At 44.1% G+C, this 27,202-nt stretch overlaps 2 protein-coding genes across 8 annotated transcripts; one reads left to right on the forward strand and one right to left on the reverse strand.

The window, feature by feature from the left end:
- Positions 1-26,691, reverse strand: tfb1m (transcription factor B1, mitochondrial). Of its 5 annotated transcripts, none has more exons than XM_079369049.1 (8): positions 26,587-26,691; positions 25,362-25,508; positions 24,649-24,800; positions 24,369-24,477; positions 24,106-24,257; positions 23,438-23,557; positions 1,875-2,002; positions 1-885 (listed from the first exon to the last, which is right to left on the reverse strand). In XM_079369049.1, exons 2-8 carry the CDS (start codon positions 25,492-25,494, stop codon positions 609-611), a joined length of 1,071 nt encoding a protein of 356 aa, XP_079225175.1. In that variant the 5' UTR covers positions 25,495-25,508; positions 26,587-26,691; the 3' UTR covers positions 1-608. The 5 variants fall into 5 exon arrangements, with proteins under 5 accessions (XP_079225175.1, XP_079225174.1, XP_079225173.1 ...); XM_079369048.1 differs by having other exon boundaries at positions 26,578-26,676; XM_079369047.1 differs by lacking the exon at positions 26,587-26,691 and adding an exon at positions 26,482-26,556.
- LOC306840037 (claudin-20) lies at positions 9,721-12,286 on the forward strand. Of its 3 annotated transcripts, none has more exons than XM_079369055.1 (2): positions 9,721-10,080; positions 10,737-12,286. In XM_079369055.1, exon 2 carries the CDS (start codon positions 10,930-10,932, stop codon positions 11,659-11,661), a length of 732 nt encoding a protein of 243 aa, XP_079225181.1. In that variant the 5' UTR covers positions 9,721-10,080; positions 10,737-10,929; the 3' UTR covers positions 11,662-12,286. The 3 variants fall into 3 exon arrangements, with proteins under 3 accessions (XP_079225181.1, XP_079225182.1, XP_079225183.1); XM_079369056.1 differs by lacking the exon at positions 9,721-10,080 and adding an exon at positions 10,152-10,251 and having other exon boundaries at positions 10,635-12,286; XM_079369057.1 differs by lacking the exon at positions 9,721-10,080 and adding an exon at positions 10,152-10,251.
- Positions 26,692-27,202: the final 511 nt, after the last annotated feature.

Genomic DNA, 27,202 nt, shown 5'->3' on the forward strand with positions numbered 1-27,202 from the left:
TACAAACAATGTGAACATAAACAAAATCTATATTTATTAAGGTCACTGGCTTGGTTTGATTTGTCTCATTTGCAGACTGTCTTCCTGAAGCTCACAATTTCCCACCACTTTTCTCCTCCCTTTAGTCTGTGCCTCCCAAACGACAAGTGGATAGTGAATGGAAAAATGCCCTGGATGTGGCTCTGCCATGTTGTTCCCACACTCTAAATCACCCTGAAAACATTCTGACATTTCTTTCAGGTCCCATAGGACAAGGTGTTATGCAAGTTGGGTCTGAAGGAAGAATTGGGACATAAAAAGAGCCACTGTGGGTAATGAGCATACATTCTTCATCTCCCCAAAATATATGACTCTGCTTTTAATCATCAATCCTGGAACAAGGCCTTGGAGCTGATCCAACCCACTAAAAAAGCCTTGTGGTTTTTTTGCTCAGTCCAAGGAGTTCACATATAGCAAGTTACCTTTTACTCTCTGAGTGCAGGGAACAACATTTAAAATATTCATGCTTGTGCCAGGTGGAAATGGCACAGCTAAGAGCAGACCGTTGTTTCCTTGTGCTAACAGGAGCTATTAGTGGACTTTTCTCTGTGCTTTTTTTTTTTTTTTTATCAGCAGGGTTGTTGAGGACATTCTGGTGTGCCAGTTGTCATGTTACTAAATGTGCCCGTTGGTGTGGGTCTTTGCTTGAAGTGTTTCATCTTGAGCTCCTCCCTGAAGTCATATTTGATGAGACTGGGTTCATGGCTGCAGAGATGAGCATAGGCATCTGCTAAAGCCCTGATGTGAGGTATGGTGAGTTCTGCTGGGCGTAGAGTGGGGTCCACATCTGCCTTCTGCATCATCTCCTGTGTCAGCTCTAAGCGGCACGCCTCAGGGAACAACTTTCTAAAAAAAAAAAAAAGGGCGAAAAAATAAAGGAAGTAAAGAAACAGTAGTACAGATTCCAGCTCTCAAGTCGCTTTGATATCGTCATGATCATGCAAAATTAATAACACCGTCGAGTTCAAACAGAAAGAAGTTATCCCTCAGCAATTGTTTCAAATCTGTGAAGTTAATTGAAATTACACAAAGGGCTAGAACAGCTCATGAATTGTTAATTTGTTCCACTGCCATGCTCCATAATCATGAGACGTAGACACTGACACACAGATGCAAACTTCTTCAATGTAAAAGAGGCATCTGTGATTTAAATACATGCACTGGCTCTTACCTGACAGGCTCTTTTTCAAAATATTAAAAACAAACAGGAAGCCATTTATTCTAAGGTAGTGTCCCTGCACAAGAAGTCGTTCTGTATTCTGTCTCTGCAGGTTGGTGAGCAGTAGCCAATTGAACGCACTTTGCAGTACAGATGCTTTTTAGGCGCTTCGGTGCTGGTGCCTCCCCTTCAATTCGGTGCCTCTGCCACCGACACACTGCAGTTACATAAAATATGCAGCCTCGTCTTCCTATGCCACCTCAATGACTCATAATTGCTACTCTCTTTCACACAGCCAGTGTGTTCTTTTGTTATCTGGGCCTACACACAGCACACTTTCCTAACAAGCACGAGAGTGATGGGCACATGCATGTGGGCGTGTGGGTATGCTGCTACTGGTTTTAAACAGAGCTGAGGGGGATTTGATTTTTAGAGTTTATACAGGAAGCCCTTAACAGTTGTGCCTTTGTCAGAGCGGAGCGCGCGTGTGACAAAAGCGAATCAAAAATCGTTCTAATTGATGATAAAATGAAGACGCGGCTGTCAGAAAACAGAGAATGAAAAATGAAGGGAGAGCATGATAGATGAGGATGAGATGAGATTAAAAACTAAAACAGAGAGAGAAGAGAGGGTAGCTGCTTTACATGCCACATCCAGTTGGATTAATACGGCTTACTCTACTCCTTTATGGCAGTGCTTCCTGCGGAACTGGAAAACATTCCTGACGAGTTTCTCCACCAGTGTGAAAGGCTGCTCGATCTGAGGTTTAACCAGAGGGGTGAAGTGAACAACTCCCACGTCCACCTACACACACACACACACACACACACACACACAGACACACACACACACACACACAGACACAGACACAGGAGGAACCAAATAACGGGGTTAGCATAGACCTTTGAATTTCAATTGTAGAGAGAATGCTCATGAGAAAAACAAGTGGCGAAAAAAGAGCAGTAGGACTGACGAGAAAGGAGACTGTAAAGTGTGGAGGAAAAAGGCTGCAGATAAAGGTTGCCTGACAAATGGCAAGAGAGAAACAAAGCTGGACAAAGAGAGAGAGAGAGAGAGAGAGAGGTAGATGGATCAACACACTTGGATGAATGAAAAAAAGAAAAGGCAGAAAATAAGATGACGCAGCATGGCTGGCTGGCAAAGCAGTTCACGTTGCTACAGTAACACCTGTGCGATGGACCATAGAAACCAAGTCTCTCTCTCTCTCTCTCTCTCTCTCCTGTCTGTCTTCCTGCAGCTGCATCAACCCTGAGTTGCACAATAACTGAGAGCTCCTCACTGCTGTCTTTCCCTCTCTACCTTTCCCACTGAGGATCAAAGCAATGGAATTTGGATTGGTCAAGAAATGGCGATGTTAGGCAGCGACAGAGCTCAAGTCGTGAGGCACTCTGACTGATTCATGTCCATCTGCTTTCAACTCCTGAGGAAAAAACAACAAAACATTAAAGAAAGCTCTGTTAAAACTACGAGTAAAATCTATCTTGTGATTGTTACTAACTGAGCTTTAGGCTGCAGGATTAATTAAACCACTATTTTTCAATTACTTTTCCTGTCACATACCAACTGTTTATCCATCAGTATTGGCATTTTCAACAGTTATTAATTACTTTTTGTTTACTGCACCAGCCTTTTAGCCATTATTTCTAGCAACCTATTCAAACTATTTGTTACTTTTGGTTGACATTTTATACTGTGGAGTTTAATCTAATCTAATCTAAAGTGCTAAAGGCGGGGTCGCCGGTGGCGCAGCGGCAGTGCGCGCGACCCCATGTATTGAGGCTCAGTCCTCGCGCGCGGGCGGCCCGGGTTCGCGTCCGGCCTGTGGCCCATCTCCCGCATATCTCTCCCCACTCTCTCTCCCCCTCTCCGACTCTATCCACTGTCCTCCTCTATCAATAAAGGCAAAAAGGCCGAAAACAAAACTTTAAAAAAAAATAAATAAATAAATTAAAAAAAGTGCTAAAGGCACTACATGAAGCAAGCCGAGGCGGCAGTAGCTCAGTTTGTAGTGGGACTTGGGTTGGGAAACCTGAGGGTCCCCAATTCAAGTCCCGGTGCAGACCAAAGCTGGAAAGCTGTCTGGTAGTTGGAGAGGTGCCGGACCACTTTCTGAGCACTTGGGTGGGGCTGGGGTGCCCTTGAGCAAGACTGAACCCCCCCCCCCCCACCCCAACCCTGGAGCACCTGTCGGTGACAGCTCCTCTGACGTCTCCCTCAGTGCATTTTTATAGGATCCTGTTAGTGCACGAGTATATTTCAGCCTATGTGTGTGTTGATGTTCACCAGAGAGTAAACACCTAATTTCTGATGGGGTCAATACAGTGAAAAAAAATAAAATGATAACAATAATAAAAAAAAGTCATATAACCGCTAGGCTACACTTGGGTAATAATTTAAATTAATGGCTAATTATTTTAGCTAATTCTGTGTATTCATTACACAACATAAAATGCACTGCAACATTAATTGTGTAACATAAAAGAATTCATTTGAAACAGCCATTGATTACTTTTGTGTCAATTCAACAGGTAACTTCAAGCTTTTAGCACAGTATTTAAACAGTTGTATCGTTGCTTTAAGCTATGTATTTCAGCCATACGCTGCGTTTGGCTAACTATTTTAAACTATCCAATATTATTCCAAAAAATTAAATGTTAAAAATGACTTCTTCCATTACTTAAACTATCAAACACGTACATTTATTTTAGTTTTTTCATTAATTCAAGCTATCCCTTTCAACAATTTACTTTGCGGTTTTTAGGCTAACTATTTTAGCAAACCTCTCTGCTTGTTTGTTTGCTAGTTGTCACACTTTCATCATCAGTAATCAGTGTTGAAGATGAGTTGGAGGAAAATGTTTGTCTATTCTAAATGGGAAGTTTAGTTGGGTTTTTTTTGTTGGTTTTTTTAATCTGTATAGCCAACACGTTTGATTCTCTCCTTCTTCTCTTTTATCCACTGACGGTAACGGACCTTCGAAGGCTGTGCTGGTTTGTAACCTTCAGATCTGCTTTCATGCTTATCATCCTATGTCAGCCCTAAGCTGTGATCATGTCAGAGTCTTCCTGCTCAGATCTCCTCCTCATAAGCGTCAAAGCATGCTGTATATACAATCTTTTAGTCTATTGCTTGTTCCTCTATAAAGGATTATCCACTGTCTTCACCATCTAGACGCCATGATGGGATCAAAAGAACAAAAAAAACATCATTCTGTGTGTGTGATGCACACTGGAAGCCGTTATCTTTCAAGGGAGTTTCACATGATGCTGCTAAGTCCTGCAACTCATAGCTTTAAGAGCTGCAGCACAACAAGAGAGATACTGTGTGCAGACCAATCACATGGCCAGACAACGGGCAGCCGAGCAGAGCAGTCGGCTGTCTGTCTTCCATAGTTGGTAATATTCTCACAGCACAGAGAAGGACTGTGCTCAGGCTGGCTGAGCAGACCGACAATGAGCCTTGCAGGAGGAATTCAGCAGTGTGAATCTTAATAATAATTCATTTCATTTCCCACATGGGCTTTTTGAGACTTGTACTTGACAAAATCGGAGTCTTTGCACAGCAACAGAAAATAAACATATATGAATAGAAAGTGCCAATCTGAAAGAGAGCACCCTGAGAACTCTGAAGTGAAATAGACTAGTTATTTGATGAAGGATGTACAAGCTCAGAAGCTCAGAGTACATGCCCAGCAGAGCTCCTCCTCATGCATCTTTGTATTTGTGGATTGTGTGACTCACTCTCATTCACAGCTTCCTTTTTTGCTTTCTTGGGAATGGTGTTGTTAATTAGGGGAGTAAAACAAAAGTGGTCCAAAGACACGCAAAGGATTTCCCCCGAGTGGCTTGGATTTCCCATTTCTGTGAACAACAGAGGGAGGGTTTGGGAGACCAAAGCACTACCACTGTTTTACACGTGTACAGAGCCTCCTGTTTCCAGAGACAGCATGCTTCCTGCTGCAGTGCTGTTTAATAGGACAGCAGTGGTGGGGATTCTCTTAACCCCCTGAGGACAAATTGGAGTAATAGTGCAGATAATGCTTCATAACTTCTGGATTCAACGTTTGATAGTTTAACATGCAAAAAAAAAGGAATCATGAGTAGCAGCTCTGAAGTGCATGTGGAGTACAGCTGTGAAGAGAATCTCATGCTACATTTTTAATGTTCAGGTTCGTCTTGTTTGTCAGATTCAAACATTGAATGGTGGCGTTTTTTATGAAGTGTCAGTTATGGTCTGGGCGTCTGCTTGATGAGTCTATTATTAATACAGTGAACCTTTTTGTTGAAATGATGCATTTTAAATAGAAAAGCAACCTCGCAGGTGTTGGCAAGGGTGTTGAGAGGCTGCATTATTTAGTTTTTCGACTTGTACGATGAGAACCTGCTTCTTCCACCTGTCTCATCACCATGTAAGGATTTTTGGTTTTGGATTTGCTGTGGGTTGCAAAAAAAAACAAAAAAAACTTCCATCTGAGTTTTGGTGATGCAAAACCAGACTACCATCTGTTCGGCAGACGCAATAAAACAGAAATGTCTTTAATTTCACTCTCTGCTGGAATAATTAGGCTATTTATATTCCTCACTTCATGATTTAAGAGAGGAGCACGGGGAGAAGTCGATATTGGGACTATACAGCCAGCAGCATTGCAGCCATCAGCTTGTCCAAGTCACTTTGCTGCTATGATTTATGTATGGCCTTGCTACACGGCTTCACTGGGTAGCACCGCTGGAATATACGCCGCTCCCCGCCATTAATCCTTCGCCTGATAACCTCAACATGCAAGGAAACTCTGTCTTAAATCACACTGCCGTCACCTGGGCCCTGCATTGAGGTGCTATGAACATGCCTTCACCCCGCAGCCCCCCCCCCCCTAAAGCCCTAAAATACTTTGCATCTGCTAGGAGATCCTGAACTGGAGTAGCAGGCTGACTTAGTGGCCCTATTTGACAAGCTTAATACCTCCCCTTTTGCTCAACCCCCATCCCCTGGGTCTTTTATTTACAAGGTGGTGGCAAGCATCATAAACACCGAGCAAAGAAATGCTGTGCTTATAATTATTCCTTGTAGACTTAAACCAACTGTCCAATCCAGCAGTGAAAAACACAGGGATTTATTGCTACAGCTTTGGTGTCTGAATGTGATTGTTTAGTGAGGATGTTTACTTTACGTCATGAAAAAAAAAAAAAACCTCTGGCATCAAAAGGCTTCAAACATTTAAAAACACTGGGAGCTTTCTTCTTCCCCTACATGAGCTAAAATAACTGATCTCATCAAGCAAGCCCTGGCTTTTCTCCAAAGAAGGTCCTATTCTCGTTATTCCCCTTGGAGCATTTGGAAAAGGGCAAAATACGGGAGATCACTATCTCAAAGTCACACGTCTACTTTTTTCTGCAGCCTCAAACCTTTTCTCTCCCATTTGGGTACAAAAGCCTCACATCTATATTAACAGACCTTTTGTTTCAGGTGTTTGACCTTCCCATGGCTCTCTATCACTCCAGCTTTGCCCTGTGGTTTCTCCAGTTCACCAGTCCATGTTTTCATCTTTGACGTCTCTTTCTTGGTGAGTTCCTGCCCAATGTCGTGTGAGCGGCAATCTGTCATGTCCCTCTAAGCGTAACCAAGATGAGATGGCAGTGGCCCGTAGGGAAACAGCTACTGTGCTACCTGAACGACCAACACTTGTGATTACATAATAGCAGGGGGATAGAAGGAAGTCGTACACATCCAGGGGAAGAAAAAAAAACGAGAAAGAAAGCTCACCAAGATCCTCCAACCAAGAGGGACGAGCTGCATTAATCATGACAATACTTTAGGAAGACACCCTCCATCACACCAGTGGAAAGAGACAGCCGAGAGCCGAGCAGAGAGGAGAAGGCAGCAGTCAATGCTGCTGAATAGACATGGCTGATGTAGCTCGAGGGGTTTTAGGAGGAAGGGCTTTGGCTTCCTGTGCAGGCAGCCCAGCGCACTTCCCATGAAATCGCCCATGGCATGCAAACAGGACATCCAAGACTGAAGCCCTAGTCAAGAACAGCTCCATGGAGAGATGATTTCGTCATAGAAAAAAAATTGAACTTTGCCAAAAATGTGAAATATATTATCCCAGTGGAAAAACAAAAAAAAGGACAACATGGTAAAAATACTTTTGATGGGATATTTAAAAAGTCACAAATGCCATTCCCCATTGTTCACGTGGGAATCTGACTTCATTATGTAAGCTGAAGAGCCTCATTATTCTCGACGGTTATTTTACAAGCTGTCAGAAGTGTTTTGTATTACAGGAGGTTTACACATTTCATGTATACTGAACCGAGTCTGCTCGCAAAAACGAGAGGGCATTGACAGTGACATCACAGCTATCACACGACACCTTGCATCTCTGCAGTGTACAAACCGTTTCTGTAAGACGATGAGCAAGAAAACCAATTACGCAAGGGAGGACATAAAAGAGGAAAAATGCAAATTGAATGATAAAAGCCCTTTCGTGTGGGCACCAGCGCACGGCTGGTCCGACTGTGCCTTCGAGCTATGCTGCGGAGAGGCTTGAGAGCTCTGCTGTGAGGTGATAAAATAAAGGGGACCACGCTTATAATAGTCAGCGATATCTTCACACATCACAGCGTCACACATCTGCACTCACCGGGTGTATGTTCACCATGATCTGCTCTTCTCTCCTTACTTTTTTTTTTCTCCACTACCTCTCTATAGTCTATTTATTTATTTATCTCACTCCCCACAGAACAACACCAGCATCAGCACTTAAGATCTCATCTGTTAGAAGGAGACAGGTCACACGGCATACTGTACTAAGTGTGTAGAAAACTGGAAAACTGTTTCTTCCGTCTGCAGCGGTATCCCACAAGGAGCCCGGAGAATGTCGTTCTGAAGATTGTCACCGACATCCCACTGGAGGTAATGTGGCATGCACCATCCCTGCATTGTGGCCAGATCTCATTTTAAGAAAAGGGTCTCTTCGGGGTGGTTTATGGGAAATACAATGTCGGATAGAAGGGAGCACTGGGCCATATTAAACCAACAGATCAATAGCTAAACAAATCAATTGCTACCAACCAATCTACACGTAATAGCTACATATCACTGTTGTCAATGCCTGGCTGTTTCACTGTAGAGGGGAAGGTGAAGTGTTTTCCCACAGCTGGCTGTTTTTTTTTAAAATTTGCCTATGCAGCAAAATATAAGCGATATACATCTGTGTTTCCAAGGGTAACCGCCCTATTAGCCCTTTGGATTTTTTTCTCACTCTTATCATTTTGTCCTCTTTGTCATTCATGAGTCAAGGCCGAACGAGCCACTCCCACCCCTTGTTGTGTGTCCTCTAAATAGAGAAGAGGAAAGACAGGCGGAGACAGGGTAGCAGCTGTGAATTTTAGACTCCTGCTGACTGATGCCTGATGGAGATGATGCCCCAGGGACGGTCAGTTTTGGAAAGGTGGGGTACACATGCTCCTCTGGCCTCTGGACCAACACAATAACAAACAAAGCTTTCGGAGAACACTGAGACTGACCAGCTTGTGTGGTGATAGCAGGTTTTTTTTTTGTCTGTCTTAATTAGATTACCCTTCCCAGTTGTGTGATGGGGCTGTTTGGAAATCTAATCTAGACTTTGCATCCTGGCTCTTTCTTATCTTTTAACAACAGCAGGACGGTTTTGTGATTTCGGAGCAGTTCAACGCAGTTGAGGGGTGGATGGAAACTATTTTGTGATAGCTAAAGCTACAATAAGAATAACGCCTTATAAGGAAAATAAAGTCACATTCAATAAAGACAACTTCCACCTATTTGAGCAACAGATGCTGCTCTGCTAAATGTCCTGCATTTATATTATTTTAGGTGAAAATGTTCCTATTTCAGCTTCACATGAGGGGAAGGTTGATATTCACAATGTACCATCATATATTTCAGACATTTACAATTCAATGCTTCCGTTAAAAACAAAGAAAGAAAGACAAGAAAATAGCCTAACTCTACTTTACAGTATAAAAAATGGCATTGCAGTTTTCAGTTAATGGTCAATACCTTGCTGACTGTGCAGTGTTTTCGTATAGGTTTAAAATAAAATAGGAAAGTTATTTAACCTTGAATCATTTCATGGCATAAATTATTGAGAGAGAAACACAAAAGACAAACAAACAAGGTAGGCAAAAATATTTTTGTATTGTTTGTCTAAGAGGATTCATGATGATTATTTCAATTCTTAGAGCTTAGGTTTAAGGGTGAACAATTAGGATTCGTAAATTACAAATAAAACCAAGTTCTGTTATTTTAAACGTTGCAAAAGAATAAAGCAATCTGTTACTGTTTGGGTAAGGGGCTCGGTTATTGGCTGTCATTTACAGGAGCAGTTTGGTACGGTACAGTGAGGTATAAGCGTTTATTAAGTAGTTGTGAGGCAGAGGCTTTTATTCTCCAGCACACACACATCTACACTCACACACACGTGCGCGCGCCAAAAAAAAAAAAAAAAAAAAAGAGAGAGCGAGTGGGAGAGCAAACGAGCAGGGAGAGAGAGAGAGAGAGGAGGGAGGAGAGAGAGAGAGAGAGAGAGAGAGAGAGAGAGAGAGAGAGAGAGAGAGAGAGAGAGAGAGAGAGAGGGAGACAGCGGAGCTCTCCGGTTATTTCGCACAGGCTCCGGCCAAGCCTGTGTGGTCCACGGCGCTGGGATGTCCTTTGATACGCTGTTGCTAAGGAAATGGATGGCTTCAATGGGTCCGCGGTCCGGGCTGTGTTCTCCTGCTCGCCCCCTCACAGGCAGACTGTCTCTGTGTGTGTGACTGTGTGTGTGTTTACAGGGACCACTGCGAACAACGTGACGCGTCAGCGCCAGCTCTGCACCAGCCGGGGTAAGGGATTATTTCAACATCGCTTTCCCCCTCCGAGGAGGACCAGAAAACAACAGCAAACACTTAGACTGAGATTCGAGATTATTCATTCAATGCTTGGACGACCTAATTATTTAACAGGAGAGTCCACGATGCGCCGCCAGGAAGTCTCCGTAGCAATAAAACGAGCAGGTACATAAACAAAGTTGAATTCTAGCGGCTGGCTGAATTTAAGGAATATTTTACCTGAAGAAAACGTGTAACTGTTAACTACCTTTAACAGTCCGCTCAGTTATTGAGCAAACAGCACTGAAACCAAAGTGGTAGAATATATTGAGTGAATGAGGGGGGTAAGGGCACTGCAGCTTTAAGTCCACATAGCTATTGAGCATTGCAAATACCACAAATTCATTTCTCCCTCTCCAATAACAGCTCTATGAGGCTCCAGTAGGGAAAAGGAGAAGGCAGCCTATAGAAAATGCAGACATGCAAACAACCCCAGTGTTTTGCTTACTTACTGTATCAGCCAGAGCCAGCTCTTATCGCTCGTGCTTCTCACTGCCCTTTGTTTCCAGCCAGAAAAGTCTGGGCTTGCGAGAGGTGAATGAGGGGGAGGAAGAAGGGAGAGCAAGAGGACCCACTCAGTTCAATTTCTCCTTTTCGTCTCTCTCCTCCAGCACAGTGGAACAACCGCTGAGGAGCTGAGGTGCTGGAGATTTGACCGGCAGCTGGTAAACCACAAAAGGGAAGGAGGAGGCGGCTGGGCAGTGGGGTCAAGGAGCCTGGCTGGCGCTGGGTGAATGCAGCCTGGCGAGGAAAACGGCAGAGGCGGCGGCAGCAGCAGCATCATCATTAACCTGAAGAAGGAGCATGGCATCCACGGGCATGCAGATATTTGGATTTGTCCTAGCACTGCTGGGTATCATGGGTGCCATGGTGGCTACTCTGCTGCCCAACTGGAAGGTCAGCGCAGATGTGGGCTCCAACATCATCACGGCGATCTCCCAGATGCAGGGTCTGTGGATGGACTGCACATGGTACAGCACAGGCATGTTCAGTTGCACGCTTAAGTATTCAGTGCTTTCACTACCTGCGTACTTGCAGACTGCCCGCACCACCATGGTACTCTGCTGCGTGCTGGCTGCCATGGGTCTCTGCCTTGCATCCTTGGGACTAAAATGCACACGTTGGGGGGGCGGACGGCGCTCCAAGCGGCACGCTGCGATCGCCAGTGGTGCCTGTTTTGTGGCTGCAGGTTTTCTGTGTCTGGTGCCTGCGTCCTGGTTTACCAACGAGGTTATCACCAACTTCCTGGACTCAAGTGTGCCCGAGAGCAATAAGTTTGAGCCTGGGGGAGCAGTGTATGTGGCCTTTGTTTCAGCAGGATTCCTCTTTGTCGGGGGGTCCATCTTCTGTATGTCCTGCTCGGGGAAGAGGCATGGCCCACAAGACCTGGTCCTGCTCCCTCCCCCTGACAAATTGCTGCTTCAGCAGCAGCAACAGCAACAGCTGCTTCAGCAGCAGCAGGAGCTCCAGCACCAGTACTGTTCTCTCTCTCCATTAGACAATAAGACTGGCTACAGCCTGCAGGACTATGTGTAATAAAACAGTGCTGTGTATGCTACGGCTAAAAGGAGACGAGCCTGAGGGGAAACCATCACGGCGTATGCTCCACTCCAGGCTCTTCTCCAGACGGAGGAGGAGAAAGAAATGAAAAAGGAGGGCAACAACTTTGAATTCATTTTCCCTTTCTCCCCCCCCCCCCCCCTCCTCCTCTTTCTTGCTCTTCTACCTTTTTCTGTTTTGCAAGCACAAGCAGTGGAGGTATTCCCTGAGCAGCGCCTTGGAACAAACAATGTGAATGTGCAAGGAGCCAGGATAAGGTGCTGCAGCATCCAAGGGAGCCGCTAACCAAATGCAGACATCCTTCATCAGTAAATCACAGAAAGAGTTCCCCGGGGAACGGATTAAGCAAATAAGAAAGGCTTCCGTGTAGATTTTTTTTTTTTTTTTTTTTCGTCGCCAAAGGTTTGAATTGAAAGGAGGAAAAAAGCAATCATTTAGCTGCTATTTACAATCGTTTGGAACACTTCCCAATTGACAAAATAGGCAATATATCGCCTGAGTGCAGTAGGTGGAAACCTTTTCATAGCAAGCCATTGTAGATTTTCTTATACTTATCCACTAGAATGCTACGTGGAATTGAAATAAATGGTCATATTTTTTAGCTACTAGAATGATGTTGATATTTTGCCTCTAAAGCATGCTGTGTGGAGCCTGTCTGTGTATTAATACAGCGGAATGCCTGGTAGAAGACTGAGACATGGCCACAAAATGCCTGTGCCTGAAAAGCTGTAGTAACATTACCCTGCTGTAACTGTTCAAAGAGGTCTGTCAGGAGGAGTAGATGTGGGCTACTTGGCTGGATAAGAGGCAGAGAGAGCAGACAAACACTTGCCTGCCTCTCTTTCTCTCTGCAGGTGGGAATAAGCGATGAGATGGAGAGTAATAAACTGAAAGGAATTCAATCCTTGACTATCTGATATGCTGCTTATAATACTTACGTGCAAAAAAAAAAAAAAAAAGATGCATGTAAGAAGCAGCTCCACATCCTTCCACCAATTCCTGCACGCCCTCAGACATGCACGCAGACACATTTTCTCATGCTCTCGTGTGTTTTGGTACACACACAGTAAACAGTCAGTCATGCCAACGTTTTGCATGTGCTTTTCACTCCTGTCATCCTCCTCCACACTGCCATGGAAACAGAATTCAGCATTCAAATGTCTTTATTGTCTGGGGGTATGTGTTTGTCAGTTTGCGGATGTGGAGTTGTTTAAGGAGGGGGGGGGGGGCTTTTTTTTTTTCTAAAGCCATGGCTCCATAAGCTTAAATCAGAACCTCTGCACACACTGCTTCCTCTAATCCCCCTTTATTAGCCTCTAACATGATCCTGCATCCCTGTTACGATGTCAGAGGTTGTGGGAGATGCTTTTTTTTTCTGCCCGCTGCTATAGTGTCTACACCATGCAAGTAGGTCTCACAGGGATGGAGAGATGTTTAATGGTGCAGAGGCTGAGAGGCAAAAAACGAAGCAGAAAAGGAGAAGCTTCTAGAGTTATGGTCCACTGGGTAGCTGGGTGGCAGGCGGCTAAAAAAGGCTTGAGTCATTCTCCATATGTGACTTGTATTCCAAGTGCGTCAGCAGTGCGCATATGCTACCAGTCTGCACCTGCAAAACGTCTCAGTTTCTCAGACTGCAACCACTTGACAGTGTAAGACTTTGGGTTTTTTTTACATTCTCCTTCCTATTTACCCGCCCCTTCTGTCTCCTTCATCAGAAAGCTGATGTATGTTGAAAGCATGGTCACCCTGCACGCATGCACACATAAACAAAACTCCCGCCTGCTCCCTCATGTGTCGTAGCACTGTTACACTTCCACACAGCCATGCAGCAGAGCATGTCTGCTCTTTAGTAGGAAGGACGTTGGAGGAAGATTGTTTTTTGTGCTTGAAACAGGCATTGGCAGTGATGTATAGAACTGCACGTTCTCTCCTTCACTCTCACAAACATGCAGCGTCCTGTGGGAGAGCAGATGGCTTGGCCCAGCTCGCCACCTGCAGGCGGCTGCTGGCACGCCACGGGCCTTCTCTGTGGGCATCACTGCCGGCCCTGGCAGCCCTCTAGGGCCAGGTTTCCACCCCACCCCGACTCAGCCATCTCGACCAGCACAGACAGAACTGGCCTCCTGACAATAACTCACTGCCCAGGCACCATAACCAATGCAATAAACTAAGTAAAGAATGTGCCATGTCATCAACTAATACTGACACGATATGTGTTTGAGAATGTGCCAAATCGTCTCATGATGACACGTTTTAATACGAAGTGGAGTTCTTTCGGTTTATTTTTTTATTGCGTTGTTTGTACATGAATTATACATTCGCAAATGTTTTATGGATTTGTGATTTGTTCTGCCAGACTAAGTCTCAAGTCAACTAGATGCTTGTGTACAGACCAGTGCAGCTTTCGAGGGTTATTTTAAATCCTCCTTTATTCCTCATTTCAAAGCACAGCAAGACGTCACTGGGCATGAAGAATTGAAAGACACAAGTGTTGTATTTTAAATTGAAAAAAAAAAAAAAAGTATTTGTTTCAGGAATTCTGATTTACTGTAAGTCTGTGAAAACTGTACACAAGTATCTGGCCTTTTGATGTGTTTGTTTTTATCGAGGGATCAGGATTCCCTCTGATTGTTTCAATATAAAACACAGTTTCATGTTCATATCATATCTTCTTTATAAGAAGACTACGCAATGCACCTTTACTTGTGTTACTCTGACAGCAGTTTGTTTCAAATGGCTGAGCATTCCAGGTTTCCTGGACCAGTACAAATAAAACACACTACTGGCACTCTGGAGAAAAAAAAAGAAAAAAAAAAGGGAACAATTTCTGTCCGATAGGATTCAGGTGGGAAGTAGAACCTAGAAATGTCTCTTTTTTTTTTGTGGCTGTGCGTTTGATCATGAGCACGCGATTTCATTAGCTTATTAATGGCCAGAGTGCAAAAGTGACGAGGTCCTAAAAGTCTAAAGAGTTACAACTCTCCTGCATATCCTGTATCGAGACAGTGATTTATCATTTTGATAATAGCAGCTTATTTTTGTGGATGCTTTAGCACTTCTTACTTTGCCAGAGCAAATTTGTGATGATGAACAGTTCACAAGTTCTGATACAGTTGTCTCGATGTGCTTGTGCAAGTAGTTCTATTTTTTACCAATAAAACTATTTTGTGAAAGCAACATGCTGCTGAATAAAGCCTGTTGTGTGTGGCTGATAAGGATCATACATCATACAGATTGTTGGATGGTCCAGGCTGTGCTGAGAGTCTGCAGACTGCTCGTACAACACGCAGAACCAGGAATACGATGTGCATCCATAAAACATGACGACGTGCAAATGGGTTTTGGTGAAGTACCTCCTTCCTGTAATATCACACCTTCAGCATAGCCTCCTCCAGTGATTGCATCTCTTCTCATTATAGCATATAGGCTAATACATGAATATAACATAAACAACACTCCTGGGAGGCTGAGGGAATTTTAAGGTGTCTCAGTCTCGTGTTACATCTGACACAGACAACATGTAAAGCTGTTGACTACATTAAAGACCACAGAGGGACAACAACAAACAGTAAGAGGTTGTGTTTAATAGGCATTTACATAAGTGCTGAACAGCCGACAGCTGCACTGGATCATTTACATGAACATACACTGGTTTAGCTACAATAAGCACATATTAGGTTATTTCACATTGTAAACACTTAGTGATGAGTTACAAGCTGCTAAACAGCAATATGAGACGTATTCCAACAATGACTTAAAACAACTTTGTTTGCTGTCAAATGGAAACTGTTTCCAAAATGTCTCACAAGATTCTATGACTGAAGTGATTTCTGTCAAAATGATTTCCTGATAATCCAACTTTGACAAGTAGAGCAGAGTGATGAGTCGATATGGACGGGCTCAGCTCCAGTACTTAGTCCAAGACAGTTTCTAGAACAAAATGACCCGGGGTGCATCTGAGACTAAAAGAGGGTGCAGATACAGGCCTGACCTGGGTCCTCGTCGTGATGGCTTCGTTACTCCTTCACCTGTTCTTATCAGCTGCTGTAGTTTAGTTAGCACTAAACTGAACTTCCTGGCTTTGTCTAAATGAATAAACTGTAGTAAAGTGTAGAGACGCAGCACACGGAGGTGTAACTTCTCCAGCTCTGATTTCAGCTTTCTCCAACATGCACTCAGCGGGCGTAGCGAGCAGGATTAACAGCAACAACAACTGCTTCATGGCAACTACGGTAACTCTCAAAAGACAAGACGACGACAATAAAGTGAAGTGTAAGATATGTGAAATTGATGAGTTTGCATTTCATGTAAATACTACTTCAATGTGTGAACACATTAACCACACGAGGTTCACGCACAAGGAGAAACAACAGGCCGTCTTGTGCTAACCCTGTCCGTGCACGTCATCGTAACGTAAACACAGCGGCAAAGATTAGCCCCTGATGTCCAGACAAGCTACAAATAAAATGACCGTGACGAGAGAAATGCTCCCTTTCATTTGCGAGGGCGGAGAAAGCTTCCGCGAGCTGATGGCGTTTGTCGAAGCGGAGTATGGACAAGCCACCATAACGGCTCTCAAGAGCGACGAGAGTGGAAAAGACGAAGAAGAAGAAGAAGAAGGTGAAGGTGGAAGAGTGGACAGCTCTCTCTCTACAGAGTCATGAGTTACCATCAATTATCATTTCTTTCAGGACTGGGATTTTAAGTTTGCTGTCCTAAAGACAGGCAGTTCTGATGAGGGAAACAGTGGACAAACTCCTGTATCCGACATCTTCTTTTTTTTTTTTTTTTTTAAGGTTTATTTTTGGCCTTTTTGCCTTTATTGATAGGACAGTGGATAGAGTCGGAAACAGGGAGAGAGTGGGGAGAGACATGCGGGAAAGTGGCCACAGGCCGGACGCGAACCCGGGCTGCCCGCGCGAGGAGCAAAGCCTCGCAACATGGTGCGCGCGCTGCCGCTGCGCTATCGGCGCCACCCGACATCTTCTTTTTTAGAGCGAAAATGATGTGAAACCAGCGAATACTCGATCATAAGGTAATGGGACTATTCGAGCATTCAGACGATGAGATGATCAACTAAAAACAATCATCTCAAACGATCGAGATAATTCATTTTCAGAATCTTTTTTCGGTGGCAGTAATTCTCAGTCTTTTCTGTTGGGTGGGCGCTTTACAGAAACTTTGAACAAATCTAATTTTTCTTTTTCTTACGGGTCGGCCTGTCTCAGTTGGTAGAGTCGTCGTCTCTCAATCGAAAGGTCGAGGGTTCGATCCCCAGCTCCTGTGAGCATATGTGTCCTTGAGCAAGAAACTTAACTTGCTCCCCCTGCTGCGTCAGGGACGTATGAATTAGTTACTGCATGGGAAAGCGCTTTGAGTAGTCCGAAGACTAGAAAAGCTCGATACAAGCTCAAGTCCTTTTTTTTTTTTTTCCATTTTTGAATCAAAGCGCTGCAAGAAAAAAAAAAACGAGACCTCAAAGTTTGCACATGTTAGCGTGTTGTCCTTAGCCGTTAGCAGAGCCTGTTCCACGGCACAAACACCGCTGTTTTGTTTTCCCCACTTTTATTTTCCTCGGCACGAAGCCTCCGAACTTCCTATGGAGCGCTTGTTGAATGGTTTCTTTCCGAGAGAATTTGGGATCTCATTACGGCTGATTGGAGCCTCGTCGACACCGACTGGGTGAGGAGGAGAGCGTTCACGAAGCAAACATGGATTATTCAAGTCTCCCTCTCCGTTCTCCCACTCCTCTCGCTTATGCAACAAGAGAGCACATCAAATACCGGCTCCTCTCGTGGGGAACTGCTAATAAGATCTGCTCCTCTGTGTATTTAACCTACATTTCCCATCAAAGGCTTTCACCTCCAGTTGCCGCTATGACAGATCTGGAATGTGCGCTTCGATGAGGGGAGCTGATCGCCCGTCAATTTGAGGCAGGGGTTAATCGTGCGTCAGGCTTCTCTTTGAACCTCGCCGCCTCTTCAAAGTGCACTGATTGTTTTATTGACCTTTTTGACTGGCGAATGACCTTTCCAAAGATCAACCACAAGGAAAGAGAAATGCAAAAGACAATTAGGCCAAGTGAGGAGCGGAAATGCAATCCTCCAGGTTTTCTGATGACACAAAGCCGGCGGAGGAGAAGGACAGTCAGGGCGAATCATTTACCAAAACTCCTTTTTGCTCCACACATCGCTCAGAAGCTAGCGAGCGCCCGAATCGCTCAAGTATATCGGCGCGCTTAATGTGCCGTTCCTTGTTTTGGACCGCCGTTATTCTCATGACGCTCAATTCTGGAGATATAATGTGGTCATCAGCGCCGAGGGAGGATGACCTTCCTTCTGCTGTGGAGCGCCTCGGCTCCAGTCCCAGTGTGCATGTGAGGCTGGGGAATAACAGCAACGACCTTGGCTGAGCAGTTTACTGCTGAGGGAGGCAGTTAAAGCTGTGGAGATGACAAAAGGAGCGCGTGGAAGGAAAACAATACACTCTGACAGTTCAAAGGAGGCCCGTTAATATTTCATTTTTGAGCATGGTGGGGGGCGGGAGACGCGTGGCAGGGAAGAGATTCTGTACGCTTGAGGTGAGGAAGGCTAAATGGCTTAAAGGTGTAAAGATTATTGTTTTAAAGCGATGTGTAAATTGGGCACAAAAACACGGTGAAGCTGTAGCAGTGTCTAACATGGACAGAAAGGTTGATGCAGCTGTTGAACTCCACCCCCCCCCGCTGAATCAACTTCATTAATCCGGCCTGTTTTACTCCCACCTGTCCAGAATCTTCTGAACACTCCCACTAAATCCAGCCCCCACCTTCAGCCCCTCTTCAAATCCTGAGATTAAGTCATGAAATCACGATGCATGAAGTAGAAATTACAGCACTCAAACAACCCGTCATGTTAATAGCTTACAGATTGATGACTTCAATTGTGGTGGAGCCCCCCCCCCCCCACCACTCACTTCATTGGTTATTAGCGCTTCAAAGCACTGTGACCGAAGATGACTTTCTGTTCTTGGTATGTAGCCAGGGTTTTAGCAATTCTGCTCAACATCACCTGCGTATTCTCGAGGCGAGCTCGCTAACTAAACAGAGCTGAATTTGCTGAACTGTGATCGCTGACTCTGAGCTAACCCCGGCACAGTTTCTTGTTAGGAAGAGCAATAGATCTCTGGAGATGTTCGTAAGCTAACTCCGCCAACCTCTGCATTTTTTTTTTTTTTTTATTAAAGAGAAGAGATTGGGGGGGTGGGTGGGGTATTTTTAGCCCTTCTTTACCTTGGCTCTGTGATGTATTGAGACCAAGCCTTCAGGCGTTCACAGCGCTGGCACGAGTCATTGAAACAACTTTCTGGATACTCTTGATACCACGTTTGACCCCGATTGCAGGACAGGAATATGCCTTGATGAATTGTGAGCGTGTGGAGTGTGATGGGAGGTGAGAAAGCAGAGTGGGCTTTGGGACCCATTCTCATTCGTACTGTTGAGGCGAGAGCTGGGCCACTTCAGGTCACAGGCAAGATATCCATCATAGAGCCTGCCACTGCATTACAATGCACTGAGGTGAGTCACAGTCGACACTGAAACACCCCCTGCATTCGAAGGATATCATTCATTTGATAGCTGAAAAGCTTGCTGATACTTAAACCGTGGAAAGAAATACAAGAGGACGTTAAAATGTCACTTTTTGGATGCAGGTCAAAGCCGTCTCTGACAACTACGAGCCGTAATGGATGCTTAATGCAGCGTCAACACATTTAATTTATGCTCCGCTCATCTGGCCTCTGCTCGTGGTCGGCGACGGCGTACAAGGCGAACATCTGTAGGGCTCTCGTCCTGTGAGGCTCAGTTAGCTGGCGGGTTGATGGCTGATGCAGCCATTACTCAGAGCGGGCTGACGACGGGCTCAGACAACCATCTGCTGGAGGTACGCCTCACTCTCCTTTCAGATCGATCTCTGTCATGAAGCCGTCTTTCAGCGAGCTTTACTCGTGGAGGTGCTTTTGTGGGGTTTAAATCCTTTTTTTTCCCAGCCTCTGTTGTTGATTCGAACTTTCACTTTTGCTTTTATCTGGCTGCGTTTTCAGTCACTTCTCATTGCCTCGTGCTTCATCCATCTTTTATTTTTATTGTCATCTCCCACCGAGTTGTCGGACTCAATTTTCCCTCTTTCCAATTTTCTTTCTCCAACTCATTTTCTCTTATGGTTTTGCTTTCACCTCTATCATCTCTCTGTCTCCTCCTTTTCCTCCTCACTCTTTTCTAATGAACGACACAGCTCTTAGCACGATGTGGCGCTCTATAGTAGCTCTCCTGAAGGAACAGCGGGTTGCTCGTGATGAAGCATCTATCACGCAACTTAAAGACCTGACTGTGAAGGACAGGAGTTGATTTTAATCACATTCAGCCGGGAAAGCAAAGAGGTGGATGAGCAAGTCAAGACGCACTCTGCTCTTTGCTAATCAGTTGTTTTCTATGTAAAGAGGCAGTGAAGATGAAACCGGATCAGTGGATGTTCGTCGCACGCTCGATGGCAGTATGCACTCTAAAAGTCCTTGACCCCTGAACGGAATACAAATTAGAAATGTGTAATCACGCCTGAAGCAACCATAAAGCGCCTTTCCCTTTTTTCGTTTGCTTTCTTAAAAGAGGTATTTCAGGTAAAGCTGTGAAGGACAGAACCCATTTGAGGATCAGTCAATCAATCCCGTCTGTCTATGTGAGAATTAACAGGCTGAGAGCGACTAATAAGAAAAAGGAGGCAGGTGTGATCCGCAGCAGGACAAACCCAGTGCGCTGTGAGCCTGGGGGGGAACCACCATCGAAGCAAGCCAATCGCCTCTCTCAGAAACCTTCAAGGACAATCTCAGTCACTCAATGTGACATGAGAGAGAGGTGCAGTCCAGGGGCGAGAAGAACAAGACGGACAGATTAAACGGCAATAGATAAGAGCCGATCCTCACAGCCCACGTCAATACGAGCTCCAGCAGCTGCTAATCTAAAATGGATTCAACATTTCCCCTTCTCATTATCCCTTTCGCCTGCACTGGCCAGATCCTACATGTTCAAATCAACTGGAAACTCCCCCCCCTCCCCTCCTTGTGTTCAACCGTGCATGTTTGGAAAGGTTCAGCAATTTTCCCTGCGTTTCTGTGCCGAGCTGTTTGTTGCACTTCAGATGGTTTTTACACTCCACTAAATTGCCATATGTGCGTTATAGCACCTGCTGCTGCGTGTTTTGTTGGCCCGGGTTGTGGGATACGTGGCCGTTGGAGATGTGGGACGATTGACTTCGACAAACTGCTGACAAACCGGTAGCATTGTATTTTCGTTGACGTTTTTAAAACTATTTTGTACATTTATGACTGAACAGAACACAGAGCTGCAGGTTCAGGTGTGATAGAGATGAGCTGAACGATGGCAAAAAAAAAAAAAACGGTTGAGCTCAATCAGGTGATGTCAAAGGCATCAAAGGAAGAAGTGCACACTCGCAACTTATTGGCTATAGTAGGAGGCAGTGTTACGCACACTTTTCAAAACAAGAGAACAAACACAGCTTTGACATAGACAGATAGACACCTGAAAAACACACTAAAGAGCAAATAAAACCAGAAGAAGCAGAATTTGGGACCTTTAAAAGGGATTTATTTAGCCATACGCAGTTCTAAGATGCAGCTTTAGGATGTCTCTGCTTTGAGCATTTTATTGAATGTGAAAGTGTCGTATCCCAATATTTCTCTTTCCATGCTCAGTGTTGCAGACAGACCACTGCTTTAGCTTGAGGTGCTTATTCCTGTGTGTCACAACCTCCCACCTCTCTTCCTACCAGCCTTTGATGCTGTTCAGTAAATCAGGCAGGACATTTTTATTGTTTATGCACGTTCTGCGTAATTACTCTTGTGTGAGTTTTTTTTTTTTTTTTTTTTTTATGAATTATACGACATGACATACTAGTAAAAAGGGGCCTGGACAATGCAGAGAGCATTAATTACTCTATGCTCTCTCTGATCTTTTATAGGACACCAGCAGCGCCAGGCGAGCTCATCAAAGCACCATCATCTCTCCTAATGATATCAGTCCGACCAAGTGCCCATTAAAACATTTAGTGGGGGGGATAGATGGCCTGTGTGGACATGTGGGAGGTGCTGATTCATCTGCAAAGCATGCGCATGTATGCAGCGGGTCCACTTTGCTCACATTTATGCTCCATGTGTAGGCTAGAAAGCAGGCGTGCACACACGTGTGTAGATCTGCCGCACAGGCAAGCCTGCTGATATCCTTAATGCCGTATTTTAATATATATGTACACGAAAATGAGAAACTTGAGGAGGAAGAAAATGCACAGGAAGGCAGCCGAGTATGATGAAATAATCATCGGGAGCCATTTCTTCTGAGAGAATGAACAATCAGCCCAGGTCTCGTTCACTCTGCTGACTTTTACGCCACGCAGGAGATTAAAGATTTACCAATAGTGGGGAGCTGCAGCGTTTTCATGGGACCAACAGTCCATCTCTGACATCCACGTAACACCTATCCTTTAATTCGGGAAAAAGGAAAACACGCTTTCGTTTGTACAAAGATGTAGGAGAGAGCTCCTGAGTCTTCCAAATGAGTCGAGCGTCTGCAAATCTCCAAATAGATCTCAGAGCAGCTGTCTATTAGCCAGCACTCACATTTCAAATTTCACAGCAGTGTTTCAATTTTTTAATGCACCTCCTGGTCCTCCCATAAATCTTTACCCCAAGAATTAAAGAAAGTTTCATGTTACATAAGAGTGACCGCTTTTCTTTAGCCAGTGATACATGACAAGAGCTGAACATCGCAGAGAGAGAGACAGAGAGAGAGAGAGAAATTGGTCCTTAAAAAAAAAAAGAAAAGCTAGGTCCTCATTACAAAGCACAGTGTGATCGTGCCACATCTCAAATACCCACCAGGCATCATTACGACCTAGAGAGGGGCCAAAGACAGAACAGACACAACACTGATTCAACACAGCCCTAATGAAGCCTTAAAGCGAGAGGAGAGTGAGGGAGGGATGAGTGAGGGCGACGGAGTCAGATGGGATCATGGGACTAGAGGAGGAGCACAGATTAGGTGATCTAAATCTAATCATGAAGTCGAGTAAAAACAGAAAACAGTAGCTCGGTTATCTGTTCATTTTATTCTAACAGGATGAAATTTCAACTTTTTTTTTTTTTTAACCGAGGAAAAACTTTGCCTGAAGTATTCTGAGAGTTTCACCGTTAGGTCAGAACCAGCTGCAGATGGTGAACATGTTTGGGCTACAGACAGTATAGAGGGCAACACGGAAGAATAAGCAATAGAATAGCTCCAGGAAGTGCACAGCAAAAGTGTAAGTTAGTTTGCTGAGTGCCTGTAATGCAGTGGCAGCGCTCGTGTCACCATGTATAGAGGGCTAATAGTCCTCACGCGGGCAGCCCGGGTTCGACTCCAGCCTGAGGCCCTTTCCGCATGTAATTCCCCTCTCTCCCCCGATTTCTGTCTCTTTTCACTTTCTCTCAAATAAAGGCAGAAAAAGCCGGAAAAAATAATTAGAAGAAAAAAAAAGATAGTTTGTTGACTTTGGACCACTTTGAAAAGAAACTCAGTCTGAGCACATGAATAAAATAAAAAAACGTTCATGAACAAAATAACCAACTCGTTATTGTTGCCACGTGTGCCTACATCATTACCTTATTGATCTATTTTTAATCTGAAATGGTCGACAGGACAGAATTCATGATAAAAGTTCAATCCTACCTCTGGTTTGGGGACAAAGGCTCGCCCGGGGATGGTGAAACAGTTGTGGACTGTGCAGAGATACTGAGCCATGACAGAAAGACGGCTTCTCTGTCTGCTGCCTGTGCTGGCTGTTAACCTCTGGAAGGAAGAAGCAACACACTTGAAATTAGTGATGCATCTACGGCGAGGGTATGTCTCGAGGTCATATACTCTAAGCCGTAATGAAACCGCCTTGTTAGCATTTTAACAGGACCAAAATTGGAGCATAATGAGCACATAAGTGAATCCTAATTAGGTTTTAATGTGTAATTAATAGTTTAATCAATTAAGCAAACATCAGTAAGGCGCAAGTCGTTCACAGAAAGAGTACTGTGAACGACTTGTGCAGCCTTAATGATAAACACGCTTCGTTTTGTGAATTGTTAATATGCATCAAGGAATTCCTATTTAATTGAAATTTAAAAAAAAAAAAAAATTTGACTCTATATTTTCCTTTCTAAACAAAGGTGCACAGCAATAAAACAACATGTTTAGACCTCTTGAGAAAGTGTTAGATCAGGTTTGTTAACCAATTTACACCCACACTTTTTTCAGTGTATGAAAACGTTCTTTTCAGGTTTATGAAACGATTCTGGGCAGCTGTAGAGGACATGATCAATGTCGACCCATGTCGCCGTGTCACCCACCTCTGCCACCTCCTTCTGGAACGTGAGTGTGAGTCGGGTGCGTCCGAAGACAAACGGCCCCGTTCTGTCAGCTATGTTCTCCAGCCATTTAATGATGAGGGGCGTGGAGACACTGAATGGAAGATTCCCTATGATGTGAAGGTTTGGTTGATCTGTAAAGTCACACACACACACACACACACACACACACACACATTTGGGTTCTGTTAATTCAGTGCACCCATCAACAGCATCAGCTTTTTCAACACTTCGGTTTTTCTCACCTTCCTCCCATGGCTTTGAGATATTGACTGGAAATGCTCGGTCCATTCTGAAGGTGAGAATGTCTCCATGGACAATCCTCAACTTCCCAGGTGCTGCTTCAGACAAGAGCTGTGAACAAGGATGTGAAGTAAAATAAGAGAGAAAAAAAAAATGATACAGGTGTGTCATGATGCTGAAGCTTCAAGTCGATGCAATGGCGAATGTGTCTGAGCTTTTCTCTGCTTAATGACCTTGGTAAGACCACGCATGTACCTATACAGCTGTGGCGGTTACGTTTACCTTAAGCCCTGGGATGAAGCGTGTGTCTTTCTCCACTACAAGCACATCTCTCGCCCCGGCATTAAGGATGGAGCGGGTGAGACCTCCAGGTCCAGGACCCACCTCGCACACGTGGGCATCACTCAAACTTCCTGCCTGACGCACTATTTTGTCTGAAAAGATGGAGATGGACAGCTGACTCAGGAGTGTGTTTCATTAATAGCTTTGAATACAACAGTAAATACTAACTTCAGAAAATGCATCGTATAAATCAAACTACATTCTATCAGATGTCTGGATCTGAATGTCGGGTATCTAAATTGAGATTAATAGCGTGTTATGTGGCAATATATGTCTGCCTCTGTGCGATGCAGAGATACATTAATCTAACAGTCACCTTGCCCAAGGACAAGAAAGCAGATCAGACCTGCACTGCATCACTGATAATTATATTAAGGCTGAAGCTCTGCAAACGGCTGTAAACAATTGACTCAGTCCTTTCACATTAGCAGGAGATGTACTCAACCTCCCTCACATCGAAGAGCTCGTCGTTTTCAATGTCTTGAGACAAGGACATGTGAAGCCGTGCAATCAAGTAAACTGACAAAACACACACCACACACTGTGCCACAAGTGCAGACAGGGGGGGGAGAGCAGGAGCTTGCAGGTGTTGGTGCACTGCAGACAGAGTGAAAAGAAAATGGAAAAAAAGGAAAGGTGTGAGGCAGACTGACCGGTGAGCTTCAAGTCCAACAGAAAGTTCTGGGAGAGCTGTTTCTCAGCTCGCAGGTTGTAGAGCTTTATGAGCTCACCGACTGTAGGCAAGGGAGGCAGACGGAAAGACGCCAGTTTCCTCGAGGCAGCCATCAGTCTGTTGTACACTGTGTAAAACACATACACGGATAAAAGAGAGAAGCTATGATTGATCAGCTTCACCAGCAGAAAAGTGGTTGTGAAGCTGGGAGGCAAAGTACTGAAAAGAGACAACATGTGAGGTATTAGTGGTAATAATACACTACCAGTCGTGGCATTGTAAAGTTGAAAAGTAAGTTAAGTAAAGTTAAGTCAGGAATGACCTTTTTAAATGCAGACACTTACAGGCTTACATGGGACTGTTATTGGAGTGTGTTTGATCACATCTGAGATTTAAATTCTGAATAATTTGATTTGTTTTAACTTTTATTTTAAGAGACTTTTTTCCAAATAAAAAAGGTTAGTCCTATTTGAAAGTTATTGATCTATTACTTCCTGCCTGATCTGACAAGTTATCAATTCCAATTACTTCTTTATCAGGTCGTGAGATTGATATAAAATATCTAGCCTTCGGCTGATGCGTTAATCCCCTACAGACACTCTATGTTGTTGTTGTTGTTGTTGTTGTTGCTGTGTGGCTCGACTAAGATTGATCACCTTATAATACATGACCTCGTGCACCATCTAGTGGTTTTATAACAGAACAACATATAACCAACGTGAACACACAAAACACAAGATCGCCATCGTTTCACATCACGTTGAACACACACACACACACACACACACACACACACACACACACACACACACACTGTTACATTGTAATAAATAATGTTAAATCAATATAGACATCGGGACAAAGTCTTATTATGCATTATTACACATTAATAAAATGTAATGCAAAACATATCAGAACCAAGTGAGGCTGACAGTAACATCAAATTAAGTAATCTATAACAGAACTATGTTCTTTGAAAGTGTGAAACAGTGACATGTTCACTGAGAAGTGGCACTCTTTGCTAGCGTTAGCTGGCAGTCTATAATGCCTTCAGCAGAGGTCGCTACGATAGAAGAAGGCTCTCTATTTACATGACAGACCTGCTATAAGGTCCTCTAAACCGAAGCAGGACTGAGAACACATTTCTAACCGCACACTGACAACACAGAGCTGAATATATACAATAGTTTACCCACGTTTCTCACCAGTGTTGCTTGTTTCCCTTGCACGTCCGTGTTCGTCATTCAATTGACGTCAAACTATCCAATTAGCTTGCGAGAATGTTACTATCGACAAATCAAACGGAAGTAGGCGGGATTTAACGTTGCCCTTGAAAAACGGTTTTATGTAGCTGTATTGATGCATCTTAACCAACAGAGGGCGACAATTCAATGTTAAAGATGTACAGCATTTATTAACTGAAAAAGTATTACTATTATAAATTTAACATCCACACCATATAAAAAAAATGTTTCATTTAATGTTTCATTTAATCTCACATTTTGTATGAGAGAAGAAAAGAGAGATTTGTAAAAAATGAGGCCTCCCAAGAATTCTACCCTCACATTATCCCCTGATCCTTACTGTCAATAGCAGGGTATATAAGTCATCCATTGACATCTCAGTCATGTTTAACTAATTGAAACTGCAGCTCACATGGCTAGAGTCCACTGCTGGGGAAAACTCATTGTCATGCTGCTGCACAGCTGTTGTTTCAAATGAACCCTGTGGCTTTGTAGTCTCCTGGCTGTGCTCATGACCCCTGCTGGGTCAGAGCATCAGATTCCCCCCACCCACAGATGAGTGGCAGGTCTGTCCCCC

The sequence above is a fragment of the Symphodus melops genome (assembly GCF_947650265.1).
Source record: "Symphodus melops genome assembly, chromosome: 19".
NCBI classification, from domain to species: Eukaryota; Metazoa; Chordata; class Actinopteri; order Labriformes; family Labridae; genus Symphodus; species Symphodus melops.